Source organism: Phaenicophaeus curvirostris, chromosome 12, assembly GCF_032191515.1.
Source record: "Phaenicophaeus curvirostris isolate KB17595 chromosome 12, BPBGC_Pcur_1.0, whole genome shotgun sequence".
In the NCBI taxonomy this organism is placed as follows: Eukaryota; Metazoa; Chordata; class Aves; order Cuculiformes; family Cuculidae; genus Phaenicophaeus; species Phaenicophaeus curvirostris.
This window is the reverse complement of record NC_091403.1, coordinates 20,225,599-20,251,432: the sequence shown is the minus strand read 5'-3', so window position 1 is coordinate 20,251,432 and position 25,834 is coordinate 20,225,599. Positions and strand designations below refer to the sequence as shown.

The 25,834-nt window shown below is 42.2% G+C and overlaps 1 protein-coding gene across 10 annotated transcripts in view; it reads right to left on the bottom strand.

The window, feature by feature from the left end:
* The window catches only part of MYO9A (myosin IXA), a 167,259-nt gene that overhangs the window by 31,202 nt on the left and 110,223 nt on the right, over window positions 1–25,834 (bottom strand). For 9 of the 10 annotated variants that reach the window (XM_069866564.1, XM_069866570.1, XM_069866565.1 and 6 more), the window contains 8 exons: window positions 19,436–19,557; window positions 18,353–18,494; window positions 17,391–17,586; window positions 12,978–13,097; window positions 8,644–8,719; window positions 4,012–4,155; window positions 3,306–3,345; window positions 2,324–2,446 (listed from right to left, as the gene is read on the bottom strand). In XM_069866564.1, coding sequence (XP_069722665.1) covers window positions 2,324–2,446; window positions 3,306–3,345; window positions 4,012–4,155; window positions 8,644–8,719; window positions 12,978–13,097; window positions 17,391–17,586; window positions 18,353–18,494; window positions 19,436–19,557 — 963 coding nt within the window. The remainder of the gene's footprint in view (window positions 1–2,323; window positions 2,447–3,305; window positions 3,346–4,011; window positions 4,156–8,643; window positions 8,720–12,977; window positions 13,098–17,390; window positions 17,587–18,352; window positions 18,495–19,435; window positions 19,558–25,834) is intronic. The other variant, XM_069866573.1, reaches the window with a different exon arrangement.

Here is a 25,834-nt window from a genome sequence, read left to right as displayed (position 1 = left end):
CCACACACATGCAATGCAGCTGCATTATGCATTTATTAACTGCATGCAAACGTCTCCCCTCGCTCTCATACCAGGGAACAGTGGGAATGCCACGACACAGCAGACCTCCACTGACACAGTCCCAGTTTTCATAAAAGTAGGCTTAAATCACTTTTTTTTTTTTTTAAAGAAAAAAAGGCTTATTAGAAGATACTCCTCAGCACTGATGTGGCAGTTTCCCACTGTGCCTTGCACTGGGCTGATGGGAGGGCAGAGGGACACATGGGATGCAACTCCCCTCCCCAAAACCCAGCAAGCAAAGCACTCCTGGCACTCAGAATCATGGAGATTGGATTGTTCAGTGACCATCAGCCCTGTAGAAGGGGGTATTTCCATTTCATCAGCAGCCAGCAACATCCCATTTGTGGCAGATGGTGCAGCCACCCTCTGCCATCTGGCGCAAGCCCTTGTCATCAGGAATCTATAAAGGACACATAAGGTCCCTGGATTAACCACATACCCTGCTCCTTTATCCCTCTGCCTGCAAAACTTTCCAGCCACCCACTCCTTCGCTGCCTGCATTTGGTGTTTCAGGGTGTGATGAATCATTTCAGCATCACCCCACGCTACTCAGGGCAGCACCCTTCTCTCTGGAGTACCACCGGTATGCTGGATAAAAGGGGAGGCTATGCATCTCCACGCTGCACTTTAGGGAGCAGCGGTCTAGTTATCAGCCACAAAAGCCATCACTACTCTTTCAGCATCCTCTAATACAGCTATTTCACCTACAGATTACCCTAAGTACAGGCATGGTTAAAATCGAGAGGAGACAAAGCAGCTGCAAGCCTAGTGTTCAGGCACCAGCCACAAGGCTGCATCAGAAAAAAAACCAAAACAAAATGCTGTGATAGGAAACATTTGTATTTCCTGCCTGTGACCCAATTCCCTGTGCTGCAATTTTATTAGCCTGCTCTTGATAAAAGAGTGATCTCGTTGGCTTGCACCAGGCTGCTCTCTCGAGAAAATGCTTCTCTCTTATGAGTGTTAAATGAAATTAGGGCTGGGAGTGCCCAGCATTTGTCTAAGAGGAGAAGCAGGCAGTCATACCAAAGCTGCCACCAAATTAAATGTTTTTATTCATTTAAATAAAAGATAGATGTTTTGTAGGCACAGCTCCTGTGTTGTCAAATCACCAGTGGGGAACCTCAGAAAGTGTAAGGCTAATGTTATGCTTTGCTGCATAGGGGTAGCAGGGAAACCTTCACAGCATTCAGTGGTCTTTTATTTTTATGCTCTGTAAAAACTTATATGAAAAAAATCTCAATTGTGCATCCTGAGGCTTTTCAGGGTTTCATCTGAAGGATGAATGAGTTTCAGGAAGGCATTTCTCTCCAAGACATCCCCATTTCAAACACCTGCCCACCCTCATGGCACTGTATGAATTAAACTCTGCAGAAGTGTATTTACCAAGCATGCCATTAGACTAAACTAAGCTTTAAATATATAGAGAGAGATGTGCATTATACAAAGTACCTTAACATAGATTTATATATGTGTATGGATGTATATATTTAATTAAGCTTACCCAGAACTATGCACGGAGACTAAAAATGACCTACATCTCAAAAAAAAAAAAAGCCAAACAAAATTTACAAGTCAAAAGCCAGACGTGCTTAGAAACCAATTTTTTAACTAAAATGTTGCTTTCTAATATTACTGCTTGCTTGTGCACGTGTCTTGTAGCAGTTTCCAAGCCCTGATGTGTATACTGGAGGATAATTTCAAGGCAGCTATTCCTAGGCTGGCACACAGTGTGGACAACACGACAAACACGGTATCGATCCCTCCTCTGAGTTTCTGCCCCTGCCCAGATGTAATACGACAATATTTTGACCTTTCTGCCCCTATTCAAATTCACATTCTGACTAGCTTGAAAACAGATTGAATTTCAGATGCTGAATGCAAGTAAAAAGACTGTAAAAATGTTGTTTTGGGATTTGGTGGTTCCTGGATATGGCGGAGCAAGTGCCACAACGCAATGGTTTGGGAAGTGAGGTAGCAGAGGAGAGGGATGCACCAACATCTTTGCTCTGCAGCTCATCCTCACATCTTGTTCCAATGCATCATCCCCCACAATATCCACCATCAGTCTTTTTTCTCTCCATTTACACCATCTGGATACCTGCAAGGTGTCTCCCAGCTTACCCAAGCCAGCCCCTCACCTGAATTTATGTCCTAAACGGTGCTGAGGATGGGACAGGACAGTACTTGCAAGTGCACCCTGGAGACTCAAAGCAGATATTTGCTTTTAATTTCCCTCTCTGTAGCAAAGGCAAAGGGTTACCTGGAACTGGGCACTGATGCTGGGTGGTTTTTTCTTCTTATGGAGATGGAGGAGCGATTTGGTAATGCGGTCATGCAGCGTCAGGTTCGTTAGGTGCTTGAGGGACTTCACATCCAGCATGTGCTGTGCAAGAGAGACTCCATTTGTTCTTTATAAATATAAGAATAACTAGATCTTATCGCCATGCTATCTGCTACATCCCTCTCCGTACCCTCTGCAGGGCTTCCTTAAGTGACTACTCTACTTAATATCATCAAGGATACATCAAGGAATGGCTTGAAAAGTTGCACTGCAATATCTGTCCAGAACCAGACCACCCAGATGACATTCCTCCAAGCGCCTCTGAGGACTTGCCAGGGACATCTTTGACCATGGGGAAATTTGGCTCTTGTATCCACTAAGGATCACAGACGAACTATTGCCTATTAATGAAGCGTTCATCAATTAACTGTGCCTCTCTAGGTGCAATGTGCAAGCAGAGAAGAATCAAAGCAAAGTTTGCTCCTCCTGGTCCTCCATGCGCAACCACCAAAGTAGCACCAGTAAACACCACAACAAGCATTAATCTTCTAGATACAACAGATCTCTTGGAATCTCTTTAAAATACCCAGCCAAGATGGACAGAAACTGAATATTAGACAAGTGTGCTACCAGGCACCAGCCCTCTTGCAAAACTTACCTGCTCATTTTATATATGATTCTATGATTCTATGATTTAATTACCAAATTTCACCAGCACATACATACTCCTTCTCAAGAGGAAGGAAAAAGAAACCAGAGAAGGCCTAAGAATGGAGGATATAAGCGCCAATACAGTCCCCTCTCAGAGCTGAAATCGGTTGGTTTTACAGAAATTAAAGAGCCCTGAAGAGAGCAGGTCTCATGTAGACACAAGCGATCTCCCTTACACCCATCAGCATCTAAAAATTGTACCTAGAGTCTCAACCCAGGGACTGACAAAATAAAAACATTCCGTGCTCACCTTTGGGAGATTGAGTTTGGCTTTGAAGTTCTTATTTCGCCTGGGAAGATAAAAAATAGCTCAGGTTAATCCATGTGTGCAAGCGCAGAATGGAGGAGTTTATGAAGCAAGCCCATTAAAATCCCCTTTAGGAGCTGCTTCCTATAAGCTGCCCTGAAATAGGGACATTTCTGCATGCTGCAGACTACTTTTACACAACTATTTGCACAAGTTGGAGAGAAAGGTGTCCAAGTAAGGGAACACCTATATCAAAAGTGAAGGGGACACCAGTAATTTGGGCTGAACATGGGAGCGGCATCACACACTGACAGACCACTCTCCTGCTTTCTCATAGCCTACATTAACTCCAGCTACCCCAACAATGTTCTCTGAACCTTCTAATGAATCATGAATGCCATTTCATCACTTTACTTGTAATAGAAACTTCGACATCATGTTAAAAAAATCTGACTGCATTACATGGCTCTCGTATCTTGAGACTGGTTTGACCATTCATTCGTTCTCCTTCTTCTCTGCATCTGTCATTACAAATGACAGATGTCACTACAAATTAAAGAAATCAGAAGTTTCATCCAACCACAAAACGTCTCCAGGCCTACTTGAAACCCCAATATTTTTATATTCTGGCTATTTACATTCCTCTAAGTACCCATGCTGCTCATTACACTCCATGAATAAAGCCAAAATCTCCTCCTTTTGCACTGACATGAGGATGCCATGAGCCCTCTCCAGCAGCTTGCTGTTCGTTGCGTTGACGAATATCCCATCTTTGTCTAGGAAGGTGCCAGGGCTGGCAAGCCTGCTGTGCCGCATCCCCATCCGGCCATTCCAACCAACCGCGTAGGCATCACTGCAATACCAAACACGGCACAGTGTTAGGAAGACATAAAGCCCCCTGGTTCTACGACAAAATAAAAAATAAAATCATAAAATAATCCATCAGCAGAAAATGAGAGACACCACTTTATTCTTTTAACCATATACCTGCAGCCATGGGATGAGTTCATGATGCCAGACACCATATGAAGTGATCAGCTAATTAAGCACCGCTTAAAAACCAAATATCCATAAAAGGATCAAAACTATCAGCAGGACAGTAACAGCTCCCAGTTCTCCCAGTGCCAAGGCTTGGGTCTGCAGTGGTCTGAAGGATAGAAGATCATCTGCCATCAGCTTTGCCGTCATTAATAGTCACAACTCTAGATGATGCTGGTGCTGACTCTGTCTTTCCCAATTCACGTAAACATTTCATTAGGAAAGGGAAAAGCAAATATAATTTGCAATAAACCAATTGCCCCAAATGATGGATGCCAGCCCCAGCCGGACGGATGGGTTGGCCCAGAATCACTCACTGGGACCTGATCACAAATCACTCACCCAGCTTGGTTCTCTCTTCTGTGAAGCAGAGACTCTTTGGTCTCCAGAAATGCTCACCTGGCTGCAAAAGGACTGAAGGGAAGGGAGAGAGGAATCAAAATCCTCCCTCAGAGGAAGGAAAATGGATACTTGACAAAACTTCACAGCAGGGCAAATAGTTTCCAGAGCTGAGGACCCTCCCTGTGGTGTCTGGGGTTACACAAAACCTCTCCTCAGCTGCATCAATACTTTTGATTTCTGGGGTAGGTTGTCTTTTTTGTTTTGTATATTTATTTATATCTTGTATTATAAATTTTCTACCAGTCTTGAAGAAACTATCATATGAAATAAAAGTAGGATGTGGGGTGTGCAATCCCTCAGAGTTATCTCAGGAAGGAGAAAAAGGAATAGGAGGAGACTCAATGCAGCACCAGTCTTCTAATCATGAAGATGCTGAAGGACACGGTGGTTTAAAATGGAGCCTCCAGCACTGGTCACTCCTGAGGTCTAGAAACAAGGCAGCCCTTTGCCTAAAAACCTTGACTTGGAGGAAGGGCAAATATCAAGTGCCATAAGGAAATTAAAAAAGAAGGCATGTAAAATTGATAAGTGAGCCAGCTCAAAGCCTGAAGCAACGTGACGCTGTAGTGCAAGTTGCCTTGCAGCCTTGCTGCAGCATTTTTCAAACTCCTTCCTAGCCCCATTAAATCAGAATTTTCAGCATTTTGACAGATACTACTATTAAAAGAAAGGATGAATCACAGCGAAGTAAGCCCCTGGTTGAGCACTCGAGGACCTTTTTTTTAAGCAGCCTTTTCCATTCAAGACAGGCCAGTGAGAAACTTTAATACACAGATGATCTCTCCTGTCCATCTTCTTTCTCTTCACAAATCAGGTCCCATCCATCAAAACCCTCCTATTTGCAAGCCGGGGGGGTGGGGGGGGGTGCAGAATCACTGGATGATGGGTACCACCAAACCTCAATGACCACTTTTGGGATCTACAACCTCAATGCACTCAGGCTTAAGACAGACTGTGATCACATGGACTGTGAATGAGACTAGAGAACAGCAAACCCTAGAAATTCCCTTGTGATTTTTGGGAAAAAAAAAAAAAGATAAAATGACATCTATGTTTATTATGGCTATTTTAGCATTGATATGTGCACATGGTAACCAACACAGCTGTTTCGGTACTCGGGAGGTCAATCAACTCACCAAGCCCAACTGTTTAGAGTCAGATCATTCAACATCTGCTTTCCTGCACGCCGCTTAGACATTATCGCACGTAAACCACTTTCATCAACAGACAAACTGGCAGGGAAACGGAGAGCCCAAGCGCCTTTGGTTAGTGATGGCATGGCTTTCATTACTCGGCAGCCAGTGAAAGCACTTTCATGGTAGGCTGCCTCCTGATGCTCTGCTGAAGCCTGGTTTCCCCTCCCCCAGCATGTGCAAACCACCAGGCTGCTTTCTTCTGAGACCAGAGGAGAGTGCTTGGCTCGCTAAACCCTCTGCAATGACTTCCTGCATGATGTCATGCCTCAAATTTGCTTTTAGAAACAAGCCCTGGGCTATCCTGTGGGTTGGATGTACGATGCAGACTTATCTGCAACCATATGATCATGACATGGCTTTGAAAGCAAATTCCTGCTTAATTTAGCTCTGTAAATCACTCACCAGTCTATCTGTTGGAAAGCTGTTAGAGTACATCTCTCTTCTATGCATGTCACCTTCACCCATTCTCGCTCAGCAAGTGCAATTTAACCGAAATAACATTCAACCAACATGATATGACTCTTCAGATCAAAGTCATCCACAATGAAAGGTATCCAAATCACCTGCCTACTCCAAAAGCGCAGGCTGGATTTTGGAGATCTCCTGAGACCTGTTTTATGCTTTCAGAAGGAAGGGGCACAAACGACATTTGGGGACCCATCGCTGATGATGCTCAAGAGAAACGAGGATCATGGCAAAATGCTACTGAGGGACCACACCAGGAGGAACTTGTTGCCCTTGATCCTGGCTGTTCAAGGAAACTTGCCTGCTATACTGGCTTGGGTGAAGCCAAATAAATAGATCTGACCACAGACTGAACTCCACTGTAAATAGATTTATCCCCCTCATTGCCTGGGACAGTTTATCTGCCTTTACAGCATTATCCTTCTGATATAATTGAACCATTTGGGTTATGACAATAACGGCAGCTCAAGCTGCTGCACCAACGTGCCTCGAAAGCTGGAACTGTACAATCAAGAACAGCCCCATCCCACTTCACAGATGTTCTTTACACACCAACATCAGTTTTGAAGGCTTGCTAAGAGAAACTGCAGAACTTCTCTCATCCACATGAGATCTCCACAGGGACAAAGTTTCACATTACATCACATTAGGGAAACCTGCACAACCAGTGATGCTAGAAACAATGAATTTCACCTCTGGAGACACCAACCTTTTCTGCCTCAAACATTACCATGTACCTACTACTGTCATAACTCAACAGAGTAGAGCCACGGTAGCTATAGCTCTTGGAAAAAGAAAAGAAGGAGCGGGAAAGACTGATGTGAGGACAACCCGGTTTGCACAATCTTCCCACGATAGGGTGAGAATGCTTGCTGGATTTCTGCCCAAATTCAAGAAGTGGCACAAACTTATGAATTCAATCCAAGATTTTTATGGAAGCCACATCACCTCTGACCACTGAAAATAAGCCATCTTGCAATGATATGAGAATACTCCATTATCCTTCAGCAGGATGCTACCACCACTCTCAAAGGGAAGAAATTCAGGGCAAGTGGGATATTGGAGTCTTGATGGCACTTAGAGAGCATGTGATTAACGAGGGTTAACAGTGAGACTTGTTACCCTAGAAAAGGAACAACGTGTATCTAATTTCTGTTTGGCATTAATGCCAGTAAAAAGATTAGTTTAATAATAAGTCTGGAGGATATTTTATTTTGTTTGGAATGGAAGCCCACTGATATTGCAGACCATTACGAGGGATTTGATGGACATTTTTTAGGACACAGTCTGACTCCTCTGAACTTGTTTTGGTTTTCCTGTGAAACTCCGTGCAGCATGAAGTGATGCAGCCATGAAGTTCTAGCTAGACAGCTGCAGCTCCAAGGAATCGTTTTAGGAGCTGAAGATGCTCGGATCATATCTATCCCCAGCACACACACACACATCTGCTCAGAGGGAAGCAGGGAGGCACTGTAACCCTTTTGAAGTCGTGGTATCTGGATAATCAAACTTTCTAAGGTCTGCAGAGGGATAGCACAGGAGTAGTTGGAGAAAAGGAAGAGCACTGGTGCTGAGACATTCTTTTGAAATTAAGACATTTTCTTTCACAAGCAACTTAATTCTGAAATAGATGTGGAAAACCTTTTGCAGAAGAGACAGATCTGCATCTCAAAGTGTAGACCTGACTCTCAAGCAAAAGAGTCTCATTACACAGTTGCTTGAATGGCCAGAACCTTCAAGAAAGTATTAAAAAATAAAACTGTACATAAAAACCACAAAAATCAAACCTTTTTGAAGTTAACATGCTTCTTTCCATTAAAAGCAAGTAAACACTTGACAAGGTATCTCAGGCCCCATAACTTCCCAGATCCTTCACAGTCAGCCTAGAGCCACCACCACACTGCTTGTGGCCAGTTCTGCACCCAAACACACCACTGGCTTTTTCACTGCAGAAAAATCCTCAGTAAATTTTTATTTCAACACACTAGGTTTTTAGGTTTTTTGCAAGCTTCTTAACACCTTGTACGGCACACAAATCACAGTTGCTGCCTTTAGATGGAGGCAAGTACCTTTCCCTGACTGCCATTAAGATGATATGATCACATAGCAGAGAAAGAATGAAGACAAAACAAAATTAATATCTACCTGGGAGAAACACTAATACAGTCATTTGTAAGAGCAGACAGTGCTCTCCCATGCCACATTTCCTTGCCCTGTCAACGTAAAAGCAAGAGACTTACCGCTGGGTCCTCTCGTTGATGGTATTGACTCCCTGGAGATCTGAGAGTGGTGTCCGCGGGCTCTTCCGAGTAATACCTGAAGTAGTACATAAAAAAAAAAAAAAAAGGTTCTACCTGGCTCTTCACCAAAAGGCAGTTAGCACAGCCATAGCTTAGTGCTGAGTACAGCGAGGAGGAGCATGTACATGTCATGGCACGTGCTGGGCATACAAGGGTGCCAGGGACACTGACATATCCATCATCTACGAAGTTCTACATCTCTGATGCAGCCATCACCCTTATGAGTAACGCTGTTTACTCAAGCCTAGTAACTCCCCTCCCACACATGCACGTTGTGTCAGGGACATGTTGTCCCTGCTGGTAAACAAAAAGAGTGAAGGAAGAGGTTGCTGTGATGGAGGGGACCAGCCATTTGTGTTCTACATGTGCAAAATATTCCTAAGTTCTCCTCTGCGCATGGGACAAGCCAGTTGCCTGCATGGGCAAAACACCCAGACACTAGTAGGGTGCTTGTAAAAATGACCACTTATCCCTTGCACACTTCTTCCCTTCCTACACACACGTGGACAGGGCCAAGTCGTTATGTGCTGCCCAAGGAGGCTTTATTGCCTATTGAACCTACACCCTTTGATAGGGGTAGATTTAGAGTAATTTATTATTAATAAATAGACAAGGAATTTATCACGTACGGTTACAGAAGCAGACATTTTAAGCTGTCAACTTCCCTAAAGTGGAAATGTTTTATAACCAAGCATTTAGGAAGACAGAAGACAATTTCTGTAGACAACAAAACCACTTTTCAAGTCACTAAACTACAGATATTTAAAGATCCAATAAGCCTGAATTTGACATGAAAGCAGCCGACCAATTTTTTAACTGTCTTGAAATTGCTGCTGTGAGAGAGATTACATTGCAGTGCTCGCTTGAACACGGGGAAAATTTATATTCATTCACCTTGAGATTTCTGCAGCAGAAAAAAAATGCAAGAAAACTCTCTCTAAGAAGCCACAGCTAAGTTTGTAACAGAAAAGGAAGATGCAATACCATATTTCCTCCTCCCAACATCTATCATTTTCCTGTTTAACACAGCCCAGCTGCTAAGCTAAAAGGTATCACGGGGATCTTTTAATTCTGAAGATGAACACAAAGCAAATCTGCAGAGATATGAACTTGTCCTGCTGACCTGCCATTCCTCAGAGCCTCACATTTCTAAGAAAAAGATGAATTCCTACCAAAGCTCAACAGGCATCATCCCTTTAACAGGATACCTACAATCCTCTATGTGTTGAGAAATAATAACAGCTTGCCTGGAAGCCTGAACATCGGGCAGGAGATGCCTGAAAATGTTGATGGTCCACGTGGCTAAGTCATTAAATCTGAAGGTGTAAGTGTATAAATATCCCAGAAATACAAGGAAAAAAAAATACAGGAATGCGTTGCTGAATGTCATCTTTGATACTGCCTGTGCTCCAAGGCAGGACCAAATCACTCCTGCTGAGAAGGTTTTGCAAACTCCAACCCTAGAAAATTTTTGAGAAGCCTGCCAGACAACCTATCTGAGTGCTTAGCTATGCCTAGAATCCAAAACTATCTTTTTAAATTTCTCGTGCTGCTACTTATGCCACTGTTCATTACATTTCTTAGCCCGGGAGTGTTCTTTCACCTTTTTCAAGACTGGTATTTCTGTGCTAGATGTTGTTTGTTCACAACACAGAAACCCAACTGGAAAGGTGGGAAAAATAAGAACCATCATAAACCTGCTCAAAACACTGCACTGGTATTTTTGTCAGTAGTTTTCCAGTAAGAAAGCACCTAACATCTGGCTGCATCTACTCTTTATACAGTACATATGCCTGGACACTTCCCCATTAAGGCACAGAACGCTTGTCTAACCTAAAGCATTTAATTTAGCTGTGACCGCTTGGTGATCAGCTCCAGAGTTCATGAAAAATGGGCTTTCACTGGTATTTCAAAGAGGTTTTTTTCACCTTCTTTTTGGCACAAAACTTCCTTCACTATTGGTACACAAGTTAGGTTAAAGAGGATCACATTAGACAGAGAAAGGCAAAAAGGTTTTAGATTTAACCCAACGAGTTCATGTGGCTTTGAGAATGCTTTACAGTGAATACAGGCTATTAAATTGTTTATATTAATACACTGCATGCAAGGAACAGTGGTATGAGTGGAAACCACTCATTCCTTTCACCCAGCTCAGATGCAGGCTGATCTATTTTACATTTCCGTGATAAAAAGAATGTGCTTGAAAAGTCACAACAAATTTTCTTCAGCTGTAGAGTTTCAGAAAGACAGACTGATTTGCCTAACAGGTCTTTGCCCTCTGTGAGAAGAGCTCTGGATAATCCCAGTTTACTCTTTACTTATGAACATCAACCAGCAGAGCTCTGGTCTTGAACTCAGAGATGTCTAAACCCAGCGCCTTGCTCTTGAGGAAGATCATAATCTAGCTGATAGACTCAAAAGCCATCAGTGAAGTGGCTGAGATGGTAAGGGAAGGGCAATCAGTCAGCTACACGAGCTCAATAACAAGCAGCCTAAAAGGAATCTCAATAGATTCATCAAATCAATGTTTTATCTCTTTGTGCATAACCGGAATTAACTGCTCAGTTCAAAGCACAGTGATGGGTCCCTCTCTCAAGGATGACGCGGTTATAACCTCATCTGACTTCTCAGAAAAGCCAAGTCCCCGGGGCCAATCTCAGCCCAAGCATCCCTGCCTGTGAGGTGCACAAGCCTGCTAAATTCAGTATCAAAAAATTATACACACTCCAACTTCATTTTAGCCTGCCAAAGCCACGCCGCCTGGGGAAGCAGCTTGCAGGAGCACACCCTGTGGGAAAATGCAAATGATTTCTGAATGCAGAACATGAATTACTCGTTTGTCCGGTCAGATGCTCTTGGCCAATTCACAGACTATGGCAATGTTATTGTCAGATCCACGTGTACGTTTTATCCTGTGGACTAGTCTACAGTAAGTGAGGTTTTAAAATGCTGAGCTCAACACTGAGCTCAGCTTCACCGTTTCACATTAAATTAAAGCTCTAAGTGTGATGACTTGTATGAATTTCCCTCTTCACACCTAAGTAACTGCAAATTAAACCCTCAAAACTTCCCATGTTGCTGAGTTAACTTTCAAATTAAAATTAAATTGATTAACTAATTGCAATTAAAATTACACTGCTGAGTAGTTTCTTAGTAGTATCAGTAAGGTTATTTAGCACAACACCATGTGTTAAAATCTGTTGCTGTGTTACTGCTTTGTATTTCCTTTAGCAATAGTAGCACTAGAGGAAAAAACAATGTAGTCTAAATTCAGAATTAAAAGTCTTAATAAGGAATTAAAACACCTCTTCTCCCTCAATGCCACATGCTGCAGGAAGCATGAAAATCTGATATAACGCTTCTAGCAGGAAAAGCATATTCACGAAGATTTAACATGCAACTACCATACTTACCGTGCTCAGCTCTGCAGAAAAAACCTGCGTGGTTTGCATTTACACCTAAGTTGTTCGATGTTTAAGTTAGCAACTTGGGCTGAGGATTCGCCCTTGGAAACTGCATATAGCAGTGCTCTGTGTCTGTAAGCTTTAATGTGCAACATAAGGGAAAAGGATAATGGCAGAAAAATTATATAGCTAAAGATACAAGCATCAAATATATTTTTTTTTTATATATATAATATAGTAGCACAGGCAGAAGTGTCCATGTTGTCATGCAGGATGAGTTTATTATGTGACAGAGGAGTGCGGAGGAAGAAATGGAGACCAAGTGCACCTTTACCCAACTCATTCTGTAAAATAACGTTGCCAAGCACTTTACTTTAAAGTAAAAGCCGCTGGAGACAATATTTTCATAAGCTGCAGTTATTTTTAAAGTCAAATGAAATCCGAATAGAGACAAATTCCAGCTATCAGCCAAATTCCAAATATCAGCCACATGCCTTATATCAGGACTATTCCTACCAGACCTACGGTGCTTTGAACTTATTATCACATGTGATAACAACACTAAAACACATGGAAAATGCCCCTAGCATCAGCACCCCGGCTTAATGTCAGCAAGCGAACAGGGAAACTGCCAACAAAATGATGCCATATCTAAGAGATGTGGGTTTGCATTTAATTTTACTCTTCAAACTCTGCCTAATAATTTCCTGTTAGGCTCAGAATTGCTATAAGGCAGCTGTTCAATCCTAGAAGCCTCCTTAGGATTTTTTTCTTTTTTTTTTTTACCCTTTCTAGGCTGAATGCACCTGGTTTCCATTTCTTGGCATGTGAGTGTAGTATCAGAGGGAAGGGCGGGTGATGGAGCCTTACTGTACTTCTCCTCCTTGCATCTCTGCAGGATCTCTAAGCTCCTCTGATGAACTGGGTGATGGAGAAAGCTAAAACTATCCACACTTTTCAAAACCGCACATGGCACTGCATCATCATGCCCTTGGGAAGCAAAATAAAAACAACAACAAAAAAAAAATGGAGAGAAGAGAAAGATTATATAAGCAGAAATCAGGAGAGGGTAAAGAACAAGCCCAGCGGACAAGAGAGCTTGAGGGTCGCGCGTTTTTTGTGCTTGACACAATTTAACCCTGATTTCCTCCTGATACGGCATCGCGGCACAGGAGCGATGGGCTGGACTGCAACCCAACCCCACTTACTTATAGTCCTTGCTGACCAAAGCATAATCACTCTGCAGTTATCTGAGGAAAAAATAGATTATTAGATCAATCTTTACTTTTATTAACTGCTTTTAAAAATTCTTTTTGTGTCTTTGCCAGCTGTTCTCCTCAATCCCCTGCACAGATATTCCCCAGATATGGCCACGTCGCATTCTCATCTTCCACCCCAGAGCTACGTTTTACTCAGATACCGGCAATTAAAAGGAAAAACAGTCTGGAGCTAGGTAGGACAGGTTTGAGGTCAGAAGTTGGAAGAAATCTTTGTCCCGTGGCCCGGAGGACCTCTGATGGCCCAGCTCCAACCACGGGGTGGAAGAGAGGTCACACAGGTGACATTGTGCAAACAGGCAGCATCTCCATCGCTGTTTAAGTGGCCAAATCAAGGGGTACATCATGCTCCCATTGAGGTGCGATGAGGTCACCAAGGAGTTATATTGTGTCAGCAAGTACGGAAGCATTTCATACCAACACATTAAATCATCAGAAAGGACAATCTGAACTTCACAGAGGAACACTGTCAAGGACATACTCCTTGCATTAACATCACTTCATTCATCTCAGTGGGACATCAAAGACCACTTGTTTTTTTGGTTGCTCTTCCCTTGTTTTGGCAAATGCAGGGAGGTTTTGGGTTTTTTTTGTGGGAGGTTTGGGTTTTTTGGTGCCTGACTTCAGGAATAAATCTGCAGAAGTCAACAGGATTGTCTTTGAGACTGCGTTATTGCGTAGGTGAGCCCCAACGGGCACTAACCCAAGGAGAAAACCTTGGTTGCTCGATGCAAATTGAGAACCCATCAGGGCTGCGCACAGCCCCACCACCACAAACCCTTTGTCAGAGTAAGGCTTTAGGTTCGTGTCCAGCAAAAGCAAGATGAAAATCTGATTTACACGAACAGTACCATTTTTTCATTGAGTTTTCCTTCCTAGAAGTAGGGTCTTTTGCATAATAAATTCACACTTAAAATAAAGAAGAAAAATAAAAATGTCAATCAGCCAAATTTCTTTGCTAAAAACCTTGATAATGTTCCTTTAATCAAAGTTCATTATTAAATCTCGTTCAAACACGCAATCCTTTTGGACTATTTCAATCTTCCCAGGTAAACTCAATAATAACATATATATTAAAAAATCAAATAAATTAAAAAGTCCACCCTTCAGCTAATTGCAGCTCGCCAGATCCCAGAGTGTTTCATCCAAGGAGGGCTGGCAGCACCACAAGAGGTATCTCTCAGGCAGAAGAGAAAGGTACCCAACAAAATTCACAGCGACACCACTTTGCTGCTCTTCACCTCCACATTAATGAGGACAATCACACAGTCACTAAAAGCTGCAGTATGAGGATATCAGGAAAGTCTCCAAAGCCAGCAGGATAAAATGCTGCTTATCCCTACAGAAGCATTCATAGCACTGGTTGGCACTCCTGACACAGAGAAGATAACCAGAAGGACGATGCAAAAAGAAAACAGAGCAACATTTTGCAGAGCTGCTTACACCTAAGCTGGAGATTTTTCATTAAAATCCCCGCTGGGTATTACAAGCGTGACTTTGTCAAGCGTTCAGACAGGTAAAAGCAAGGGAGATCCACTTCAGGTTAGGACATAAGAGTACAAAGAGCCTTAAATTAAAAAGAAAAAGCACACATACTTCCAATATTTCCCTGCTCATTAACCACACCTGCCTGACGGCAGCAGCAGCAGAGAGCAGCTCAGAACCCAAGAATAGGGCAGCACACCTTTTGAAAAATCATATACAAAGATTGAGCGTGCTTGTTTGGATGAATGTGTGTGTGTGTGTGAAGTGATGCTCAGCCAACCTAATTTTATCATAAGCTCCATGTCTGTGGGTGGTGAGGTCCCCAAATCAGGCTAATTAAAGCCAGTATGATTTGGCAGAAGAAAAAATAAATTAACCTGAAAACATTTGCTGTCTTCAGTTGTCTGCTTTTGTTTATCAAGACAGGGTAATTTTAGTAATTCTTTAATAATTCACAAATGCCTTCTGCCATAGACACAAAATAACAATTCAGGGCTTTTCTGTATTATTTTGGGGAGCAGAAGGGTATCACCTGTATCCGGCAGTGGATGTGCCGTGCCACACCAGCCCTCCCCACCATCCAGATACCAGCCAAGTCCACCTCTTCCACAGCCATCGGCTTCGCGGTGCCTTGGCGAGATGGGTGGGATTTTGGTGGGCAACTGAACAGGAGGCACGCGTGAGGTCTCACCAGCAGAAGCACGATGGAAACCCTGCTACGGATTTCACCTTGCTAAGTGCTACCATTGCCTGGGCAGAAGTCATGCTAGGCGAGGATGGGGACCTCTCCAAAGAGTTCAGATGCAGCTGAACATAAGTGGTCCCAGCTCTGCCATCACCTGTAAGGCAAGCTTTCCACTGGATAAGGTGCATCTCAATATGGGAATTAGATTGAGGTAATCTCCCCCCACTGGTTTTGCCAATATAAAGGTAAATTTCTCCAGATATACACAGAAATTCAGGGTACAAATTACCTAAGGATTGTCAGGAAGCTTAAGGCAAATCTTATCCAGATTTCTGCAGGGGTTTTGTTTTAGTTTGGGGTTTTTTGACTCAAAACTCAGAGGTTATAAAGCACAAAGCCATGTGAGAGTGAGCTAAAGCACACCAGATAGAGAAAAGAGCAGTACCATGTGCTAGAAAAGGTTTAGAAACTGAGCCATTACCATGTATTGGTTAGTTCTGGTAAGGAAAGAAAAGGTGATGCAAGACCTGAGTCTCAGAATTATCTGAAAACCTCCAGAACTCTATTTTATATCTATAGGTAGGTAGGTAGATATAAGCAAGTTATTCCACAGACTCAATGCTGAAAAGCAGAAAGCTAGCTAGTGAGATGAGCATGGCAGGCACAATCGATTGCCAGACACACAAAAAGCAAAGCAGGGCTTGAAATTAGTTCTTACTTCCTGAGACTGAGTGTATTTTTATTATCTCTTTGACCAGCTCGCTTTAGTTCAGCTTGGTTTTTATGCAAGATGAAAAGGCGATGCTAGGAAAATGTAAATATGGATTCTGGAAGCAAAATCTTTTGAGTGACGTTTCTCCCAATGCCAAATATCTTTGTCATCTACCGCTTGGCCTCACAAAACACCACTGTCTAAAAATGCTGCCTTGATTAGCCAGAGACCCAGGTTCACAAGAAACAACTTTTCTATTATGCCTTATCCAAGCAGAGCCTCGAGAGCTGAAAGCTGATTTTTGCCTCTTGGTCTTCTTGGGATGCTATAAAATGACTCTGCCTGTGTGGTTTCTGTATCTACGATCCTTGTCCCAAGCTCCTTGGCTCTCCCTGATGCACACCTCGGACTGAAAAAAAAAATTCATGGGGTGGCTCCATGCTTAATTTTAACTCAGCTGACATTTTCCCCGCTGAGGCTCTAATTTCATCATGAATTTCAAGCCCTCTTGTGCCCAGAAATTAATAGCAATAGCTTGTACTCATCTTTCTGAAATTGCTTTATGCAGAGAGATGGGTCTAAAAGCACAGCCAGGTATTGCCTGCCACAGCATGATGATGCACCATTACTTTCCTTTAATTTAATGCCTCCGCGTTCAGCATGAGGTGGTTCTGGATGACTGCAAAGCAATGAATTCTCCTAGACAAGAGACATGCTTTCTTGCAGCTTAAAGGGTGAACAGCTTGAGAAATTACAGAGAATTATTGCCTTTCTATTTTTTCCAGGTGGAACTAACAGTTCAAGAATTCTTAGCAAAACTAATTTGCCTGATTTGCTGAATAATTTTTATGTGTCTATTCAAATCATTTGGGACTTCCTGTGTACGCATCCTAAAAAAAGTAAAAGTTAAAACAGCAGTAAAATGAAAATGTTAAATCCTACTGCAAACGTACCTTTAAAGGTCACATTCAGATAGCAAAAATCTATACACAATCTTAATTGGGTTTTAATAGATTAATAGCACCTAATAAGCCAGAAAGGCTACTTAAAATATTGTAGTAATATATTAGATCTATGCTGCTGGTGAAAAACAGGCACTAGGAATAGGAGACTGGCACACATACCAGTTTTCTTCTCCACGTGTCGTTTTCCAGCCTCCCTAAAAGCAACCATCGCCCTGAAAAAGGCCCGTAGGACTGCCCAGCGGAACACAGCCACGGGGTCAATGCCAATCATCCCACAGATAAAGGCATTTTTGCTGCTTCGCAGGAGAGCTACAATGTCTGGGCGCATGTGATCTGTGTTCTTCTCACGGAAGTCCTACCAAAAGAGAAAAAAGAGGTGGAGAAAAGAGGAAAATAAACAATATATACAAGATATGACAGGTGATATCTGCCAGGCTATCCCTGGGACAGTACCACTATTAAATCGTGCATCTACCTCTTTTTTTCTGCCTCCATATTGGACACCCTTTATGCCCAGAAAATCGAAGTTTTATCCCAAAGCACTTCTCTCTGAAGCTGATGCTTAAGTTTGTAAGGTGCATTCATTGCCTCAGAAACAACTACAGATTTGCAGCTGTAAATCCCGAGGCTCTCATAGAGCTCACCCACCCAATAAATTGGCAGGAATATCAATAGGGTCAACTTTGAAATAATTTCATGGGATTTTAGAAAGTACCTGCCGCAGCGACACGCTGATACCTATGCTCATGTAACTTGTTTTAAAAAATGGCGAATTATGGAAAAAAAAGGAGGAGTTCCCTTTAACCAAGCCCTGAAAGGCCACGAAATACCTGATTTAAACCCATTGCTGGGATTAACATCAACAGCAGTGTGAATCCATAATTATTCCCCAAAACACGGACACGTAGAGCTTGCAACACAGAGAACAAGATGACGCAATCCCTACCACGTTCTTATTTCAGCCAACCTTTTCATCAAACCTTTCTCCTCTAACCCTCGCATGTCTTCTCCAGCCAAGTCCTCTTCCAACCATCCCTTTAGAGCTTTGGGGGCTCTCTTTCCCTATCACAGCAAGATGATTTAAATGAAAACAGATGCAGAGGAACAGCTGGGTGACAGACCTTCACTCCGTACTTCACTTTGCCCGCGTAGTGCTTGATGATGAAAGCTGGCTCCATGACGGCTGGAAATTCAATGTAGGAGTTCCCTTCATGTTGACGCTTAAATTTGTCCAGCAGCGTCTGGTTTGTGGCTTGAGGAAAACTGAACGGAAAGAATTAAAAAGATGATGGTTGTAAACCCAACAAAAAAAAAAACCCAACAACTTTTACACTTCTTTCTTGACTACAAACCAGAAAACAGAGATATTCTGAGGCCCACTTCTGTACCCACAGAAAATAAGCAAACACCTATTTTCTACGTTCTCTTGTGGTTATATATATCTGATGTCTGAAGAACTATTAATGTACTTAGTAATGGTCTGAAATCAGTTACAGACATACAAGTAGGTGTATTTTTATTGTGGCATATTGTACACCTATAGAAATTACTTAGGGTAGCTGTGTTTATCTGAAACCTCATGTTTCTCTTGCTGTTTTTGAGGCTTCAACTGCTCCTACATACAGGAAATACCGAGGTGGTTTACCTACAAATGTAACTTCAATTTCAGGAGTTACTTGAGTGATCTTGGCGTAAGAGAGAGGAAGAAAAAGAACAGAGCTTGAGCAGAGTCTCTTCCATCCTCAAACTTCATGTATATCTGCAACCTGAGGGTGTGTTTCACAGCTTTACCCAATTTAAGCTGGTTTAGCCTAGTACAGTATCACTGGGACAGTATCACGCACTAAACTCATGGCACTAGAATTCTCCCTTCACTCAGCTCAACTTCAAGCATCTTCACATTGTTAGACCACAAGAGACAGGGAGAGAAGTGAGGAGAAAAGCAAAAGAACCCTTCACCATTCCCTTTAATGGAAGAAATTCTTGAAACAGAATTTTATTTTTTATTTGTTAAGGCTTTTTGTTCAGCTTGCAGGCTCTCCACTGCTTGCATTACCACCTCGAAAACAAAACTAAGATAAATCAGCCCAGCAAGTCATTAGTGTGGTTTTGGGAAGAACTGTAAGAGGGAAAGACTTAAGAAGAAACACTTTTCAAATGAAAAAAACAATTATCATTAGCAAACCCAAGAGTTTCCTACTCACTTGCTTTCCTCATCCAGCAGATGGAGCAGACCCGTCGGCTTCTTACTGATCAGGTTGATGCAGCTCGAGTTGTCTATGTAGTCGATGTTGTGCCAGCTAATTCCTTCTGCTCTATATTCCTCCTAAAAAACACCCCATGATATTATAACGATACTGGGTGAAAGCAAAACAGAAAGGTGAAATTCAAAGGGTTTTTTGGAAACTGATGCACCATTTACCAAAATAAACACCTCCTCTGCTAATACGCCACCAGTATTTTTTTCTGACGCTAAAGAAAATGATAAAGAACCACGTGAACAACCCAAATCACAGGGAGCCACACAGTATTTTACAATTTGGGATGCACCAGACTTTTGCTTACATAGGGGAGCTATGTGGCAGACCATGCTTACTGAGGATGCACAGCATGCTATGTGTTATTGCTTCTTGCTTTCCTTTTAGTGGCTTGCTGTTAAAGCATTGTATGATGTATTTGTATCAACTAATATTCAGTATATTTATTTTTCACCAAAACAACTCCAATCTTTTATAAAGATTATCTCCTCTGAGACAGATTTGCAACTAGACTACTTCAAGAAATCGTCTGCAGAAATTATTTTAGGGCATCTGGAAGAAGGTAGAAATTTAAAATCATAATTTTTATCATATTTTTTTTAAGACTTGTGACTCCCTTGAAAGAGTGATATTGGAAGTGCGTCTTACTCCATGTGCTCAAAAAAGTCCTATTAATCCAAGCTGCATTTTCACTTCTCCGTCATAAGGCATTTCGATAGCAGAGTTGAAGGATAAAATGAAAAAAATCCTCAGAGTTGCATTAATGTGACGTACCTTTATAACAATCAAATTCAATGTTATTGCTGCTTCTGCCTTTATTTTCAATATGAACAAATATTACGTTCTTCCAACCCTCCACTGTATCCTCATCCAAAATTAACATGAACACTACATAATTTCTAGAATTGAAGAGCCTTAAGTACTTTGAAACATCTCACGAAAATATTTTTTCTAAAAAACTACAAAATTTTCAATTCACTATTTGAGACGTCATTCACCTTTATACCAACAATACATACAATACTTACTCTATGCATGTGTGTGCAAGGGTAGGAGGAAACTTTAAGGGCCCTAAGCCTTTCGGTTTCAAAACGCAACACATTCTATTGGAATAATGTCCTGCAAATAACACCCTGCATTATGAATTCTAATTTTTTTTCCTCTTTTCTTAGGTTCCTGCAGAGCAACCAGGACGCAGCAGGCATGCAGAATAACATTCACGACTCCCTGCTGAACCACAGGCACATAAAAATCGTATACTTGACTAACACTCTTTGCATTTTCGGTGCAGGCTGGGAAAAATATCCAGCAATGCAGCCAACTGTAGAAGACAGCATATTTTTTGAGCAAGCATGAGCTGCTCCCGAGTGATTTAAAAGAGAGACGGTGATGTGTGCAGCAGTAATGGGAATCAGCGTCATTTATCAACTGCCTGCTTCTGACAGCTGCTTAATCGGATGCAGGGTCCATTAGTCCCAGCTTCATCCACTCAGGAATGGTCCTGAGCACTCAGAGTGCAATAAACCTTGACGTGATGAGAAAAGAGCAGCCTTATTTTAGTGGCGACGGGAGGCTGGTGCATCTCACTTGGCTTACCTATTTACGGCTGGTGTCGCCATAACAACTTTGGGTTTTCTGACAATGAATCATAGAATCACCAGGTTGGAAGAGACTCACCGGATCATCGAGTCCAACCATTCCTATTAAACACTAAACCATGTCCCTCAGCACCTCGTCCACCCATCCCTTAAACCCCTCCAGGGAAGGGGACTCAACCCCCTCCCTGGGCAGCCTGTTCCAGTGAAACTGTGTAACTCTTACGACCACAACAAAAATTTTCAACTACTCCAAAGACTGGTGCAAAATAACTAATGAGCAATGGCAGCTGAGGTTTGAAAAACACTGGTAAATGACCATGAAAGACCAATGAGTTCAAGGTCTCTACTTTAGGCTCATCTTCAGCTCTGCAACAGACAGTCATCGCGTCCCTTCTGGCCTCGGTTTCTTCAGCTGCAGGATTCTGGCAAATCCTGCTCCCTCCTCTGCTCTTCTTTTTCCTCTGGGCTGGCTCAGAAACACTCGCTCCAAGGCTGCGCAGCTGCTCCCCACTCCGCCTGTTCATTGCTCCCTCCCTTCCACCCGCAGTGCAACCTCTGGTTGCATTGGCTGAATACAAAGAGGGATTAAAGTCCTCAACCTTTTCCACAATAACTCAGATATATGCTCTCATTTCAAGACAGGCACCTACACAGCACCAGGAACTGTTCCAGAGCAATTGTTTCAAAGCTTAAATGGAAACAACCTCCTCTTATTTCTTTTTTTCCTACCATTTTTCCAGTTATTAGTTTGGTTGCCTTCATAACCCCAGCCCAGGAGAAACAACTATGGCTTTGTGATTGATCCATGTAATTCCTTGGGCGTTTGCTGCTCTGGAAAACACTGTGAAAATTGTCCATACAAAGGCAGAAGCTCTAGAGTAAAATCATTGTTGTCCATATGCATACATTACACTAATTGAATTAAGCTTCAGTTATTAATCTTTATATGATTTTTATATGATTCCTACATTCATCTTCTTATAACCACCTTTCTGCAGAATTCAGGAGATATCCTTAAAATCTCCTTCCAGAATATACCTCCACTGCTGAGTAAGATAATGAAGTCTCTGCCATCCTTTGATGGATGCAGGGTCCTTGCAGAGCACTTGAATATCACGGAATCGGATCCGAACAACATGAGGTTTTCATTTAACAAACATACGGTCAAGAAGAAGACAATACAAAATACTAACAGCCCATTCAAACAAAAAAGACTCAAGCTGCAGGTTAATTACAAATCAGCTTAAATTTATACCTTGAAATTTATATCCCATGTTATGTTTAGGGGTGAATTCAAACATCCTACTCCTAGAAGACCTTCTTTGCATCATGAACCAACTGCTATCTGCAAAAGTTTCCAGTGCAGTAAACTTCACAGAATCCTACTTTTGGTATCCTTACTCCCAACAAAAACAAACAGATTTATTCCTGCCATCCCCAGAGAGCTGAAACCTGGTTTGCTGGAACTTGGAGTGATGCACGTTGACAGAAGAGGAAAGCACTGAGCTCTAAAACTCACCAAACGGAACCGAGTAAAGAACCAAAAAGACATGCTTTTTTTTTTAAGAGTCCAGCAGCTCCATATTGTCATTTACTTATTGGATGAGATGCTAGTGATTGCTTTCCAGAGCACCTGTATATCTACCACAAGTAGATTAACACTTCCCAATCGTGCATTTATAGGCAATTCTTCTGCCCTGACCATGATGACGCTGGCAGGACATCAGCATTGGCACCACACGTCACCAGGGATTCGTTCTTCTAGTGCAAGCCCGATCACTTTTCAAATACCATCATCCAAATCAGGGCAAGGCTGTGGGGCTGTAGATGTGTTTGCTGCAGCAGCCAGGTCAGCAAAATTGCATAACACGGATTTGGCTTCTCTGACTCAGCTGAAGCTCAGGCAAGAAGGGGATTAGTGACTTCATCTCACCTCTCTTTAATGGAAAAAAACACACGCACATATATACATATATGTATATATATGTAATTCATGGTGGCATTATATTTAGAAAGATGTGGCTAAGCAAGAAAGAGGCTCATAACAAAAGGCAGTATTAAGGGGTTTGCTTGTTTTCAAGGAATGGGTTTGATTATAGCTTAAAATGTTCGGACAGACCTGAATGCTACGACATGAAACACAATTTGTGATGTTCAACCATAAAAAGATCACCTTAAAGACTATAAGAAAGGACTATAAATGTGGGTTCAGACTTTGAATCATTCAGGATCTGAATCATAGAATCACCAGGTTGGAAGAGACCCACCGGATCATCAAGCCCAACCATTCCCATCAATCACTAAACCATGTCCCTCACCACCTCGTCCACCCACCCCTTAAACCCCTCCAGGGAAGGGGACTCAACCCCCTCCCTGGGCAGCCTCTGCCAGTGCCCAATGACCCTTTCTGTGAAAAATTTTTTCCTGATGTCCAGCCTAAACCGCCCCTGGTGGAGCTTGAGGCCATTCCCTCTCGTCCTGTCCCCTGGGAGAAGAGCTCAGCTCCCTCCTCTCTACAACCTCCTTTCAGGTACAACATTATCTGAGGCACATCAGCATGTAAAACTCGGGGTACCAAATCAACAGAATGCGGCAGGACGAGAGGGAATGGCCTCAGGTTGGGCCAGGAGAGGTTCAGATTAGACTTTAGGGTTATCAGCCACTGGCAGAGGCTGCCCAGGGAGGTGGTGGAGTCACCATCCTTGGAGGTATTTAAAAGATGGGTAGATGAAGAGCTTAAAGATCTGGTTTAGTAGTGGACAGGTACGGTTGAACTCCATGATCTCAAAGGTCTTATCCAACCAAGTGATTCTATGATTGGATACCCAACACCTTTCAAGGGGTAAAACATAGCACACAGCACTGTTTCAGCTTTTATCAAGTCTAGAAAACTAGAAAATTAAAGCATATTAAGAAGGCAATGCAAAACACAATTATTAATTTCTTGCATGGAACCGTGCACAAAGGAAACACGGGATTTTCTGTTTCCCAAAATCATGGCAATACCAGCTTCAGAAATGCTCACGTAAATCACAAGAGCAGAGGAAAGCCCTGCCAGATTATTCACCTCCTCCCAGATCGAGCTGCATACGCCCCACGAGTTTTTCTGCCTAAGCCCTTCCTTACCAAGGCATAGGAAAATCTTGTTTATACAATGAAAATTCCCAAAATAAAGTGGGAAATCAACTGAAAAATCCCTTTTTCCAGCGTAGTTCCACATGGGAATGCTTCCCATCATACTCTCATAGTAAAAACCCACATAATACAGTGCAACATGACTCAATGTGATCGTAAGGCAGACACTTCGGAATCTCTAAATGTATGCATTTTGCCTAAAAATCCATGACTGAACAGAAAGCTGTGAAATTCCTCTCTTCTTGACTCTAATGCCGTCTGCTTTAGCTTCAGCCCCGATGTCTGCAAAGTGAGAAACCAGGACTTAAGCTCCCTTTCACATCTCTTCCCTTTCACATCTCTCTCCATTCCTACCTTAATTTCCCAGCTTAAAGTAATGTTAAAAAAAACATTACAGATCACCTTAACGTTCAGAAAAATATAAACCTTTGTAAAAAGAACCTTAGGGCCACCGAATCCAAGCATATAAATTGTTACTTGATTGCTTACCCATTAACAAGGTATCATTAACCTCACAAATGCTGACAGACAAGATATGAATAATGACTCAAAAAGCTCAGTTCAAAAATTAGACCAGAACCTGTATTTTGCATGTTGTATGGAAAAACTTCCAGAAAAAAACAGAACACTGAATGTTTTAAAAATTATATTAAACAGGGCATTGTTGGATGATAAAACTAAAGGAGCTAAGCCTTGTAGAAAAACTCCCTTCTGCATATGGGAAAATCTTATTATTAGAGAGTTACCGAATGAACAAAACCAACGTCTGGCTGGTTTGGTGCTGGCTCTTATGTGCTGCAGATGACGTGAATGCCTTGAGTTCCTGACATCCCTCCAAAAGAAGATGCTGAAGCTGAGTATGTCTACACTTTCATTTATGCACACAGATTTTTGCTTGTTCTCAATTTAAGTAGAAAAGGAATTTATACATGCAGCTATATATACATATATATAAAATATAAAGTATATATATTTTTAATAATGCGCCCCCAGACATAGTATATATAAACATGTATCTGCATGCTCTCCAAACACACAGTCTATAAAGAGGTTTATAAGCTGCTTTATTTTAACGACACCGTCTGGCAAGGCAGGGGTTCCGACAAAGCGCCTTCTCCTGCATTTCTTCTGCTACCCAGTTTTAAGTTGCAAACCACTTATGGAGCATTGGTAGATGTCTTTGAAACAAAGGTACTCCTTGAGATGGTCGTCTTATAGAATCATAGAATAGGTTGGGTTGGAAGGGACCTTAAACATCACCAAGTTCCACCCCCTGTCATGGGCAGGGACATCTCCTGCTGGATCAGGTCACTCAAAGCCCCATCCAACCTGGCTTGAACACCTCCAGGGATGGGGCAGCCACCACTTCTCTGGGAATCCTGGGCCAGCACCCTCACAGGAAAACATTTCTTCCTAAGATCTCACCTCAATTATCACATCCTGTAACACATCAACACTTTTTTTAACTAACTCACTACCACTGTGATGAACAAATTGTTTTAACACTGATGACTTAGTCCAGCCTGTCATACTTCTCCACCTACTAGACAGAACTAGTAAAAACTGCAGACCCCCATAAATATTTACAGAGCTATTGATGGCTGAGCAAACA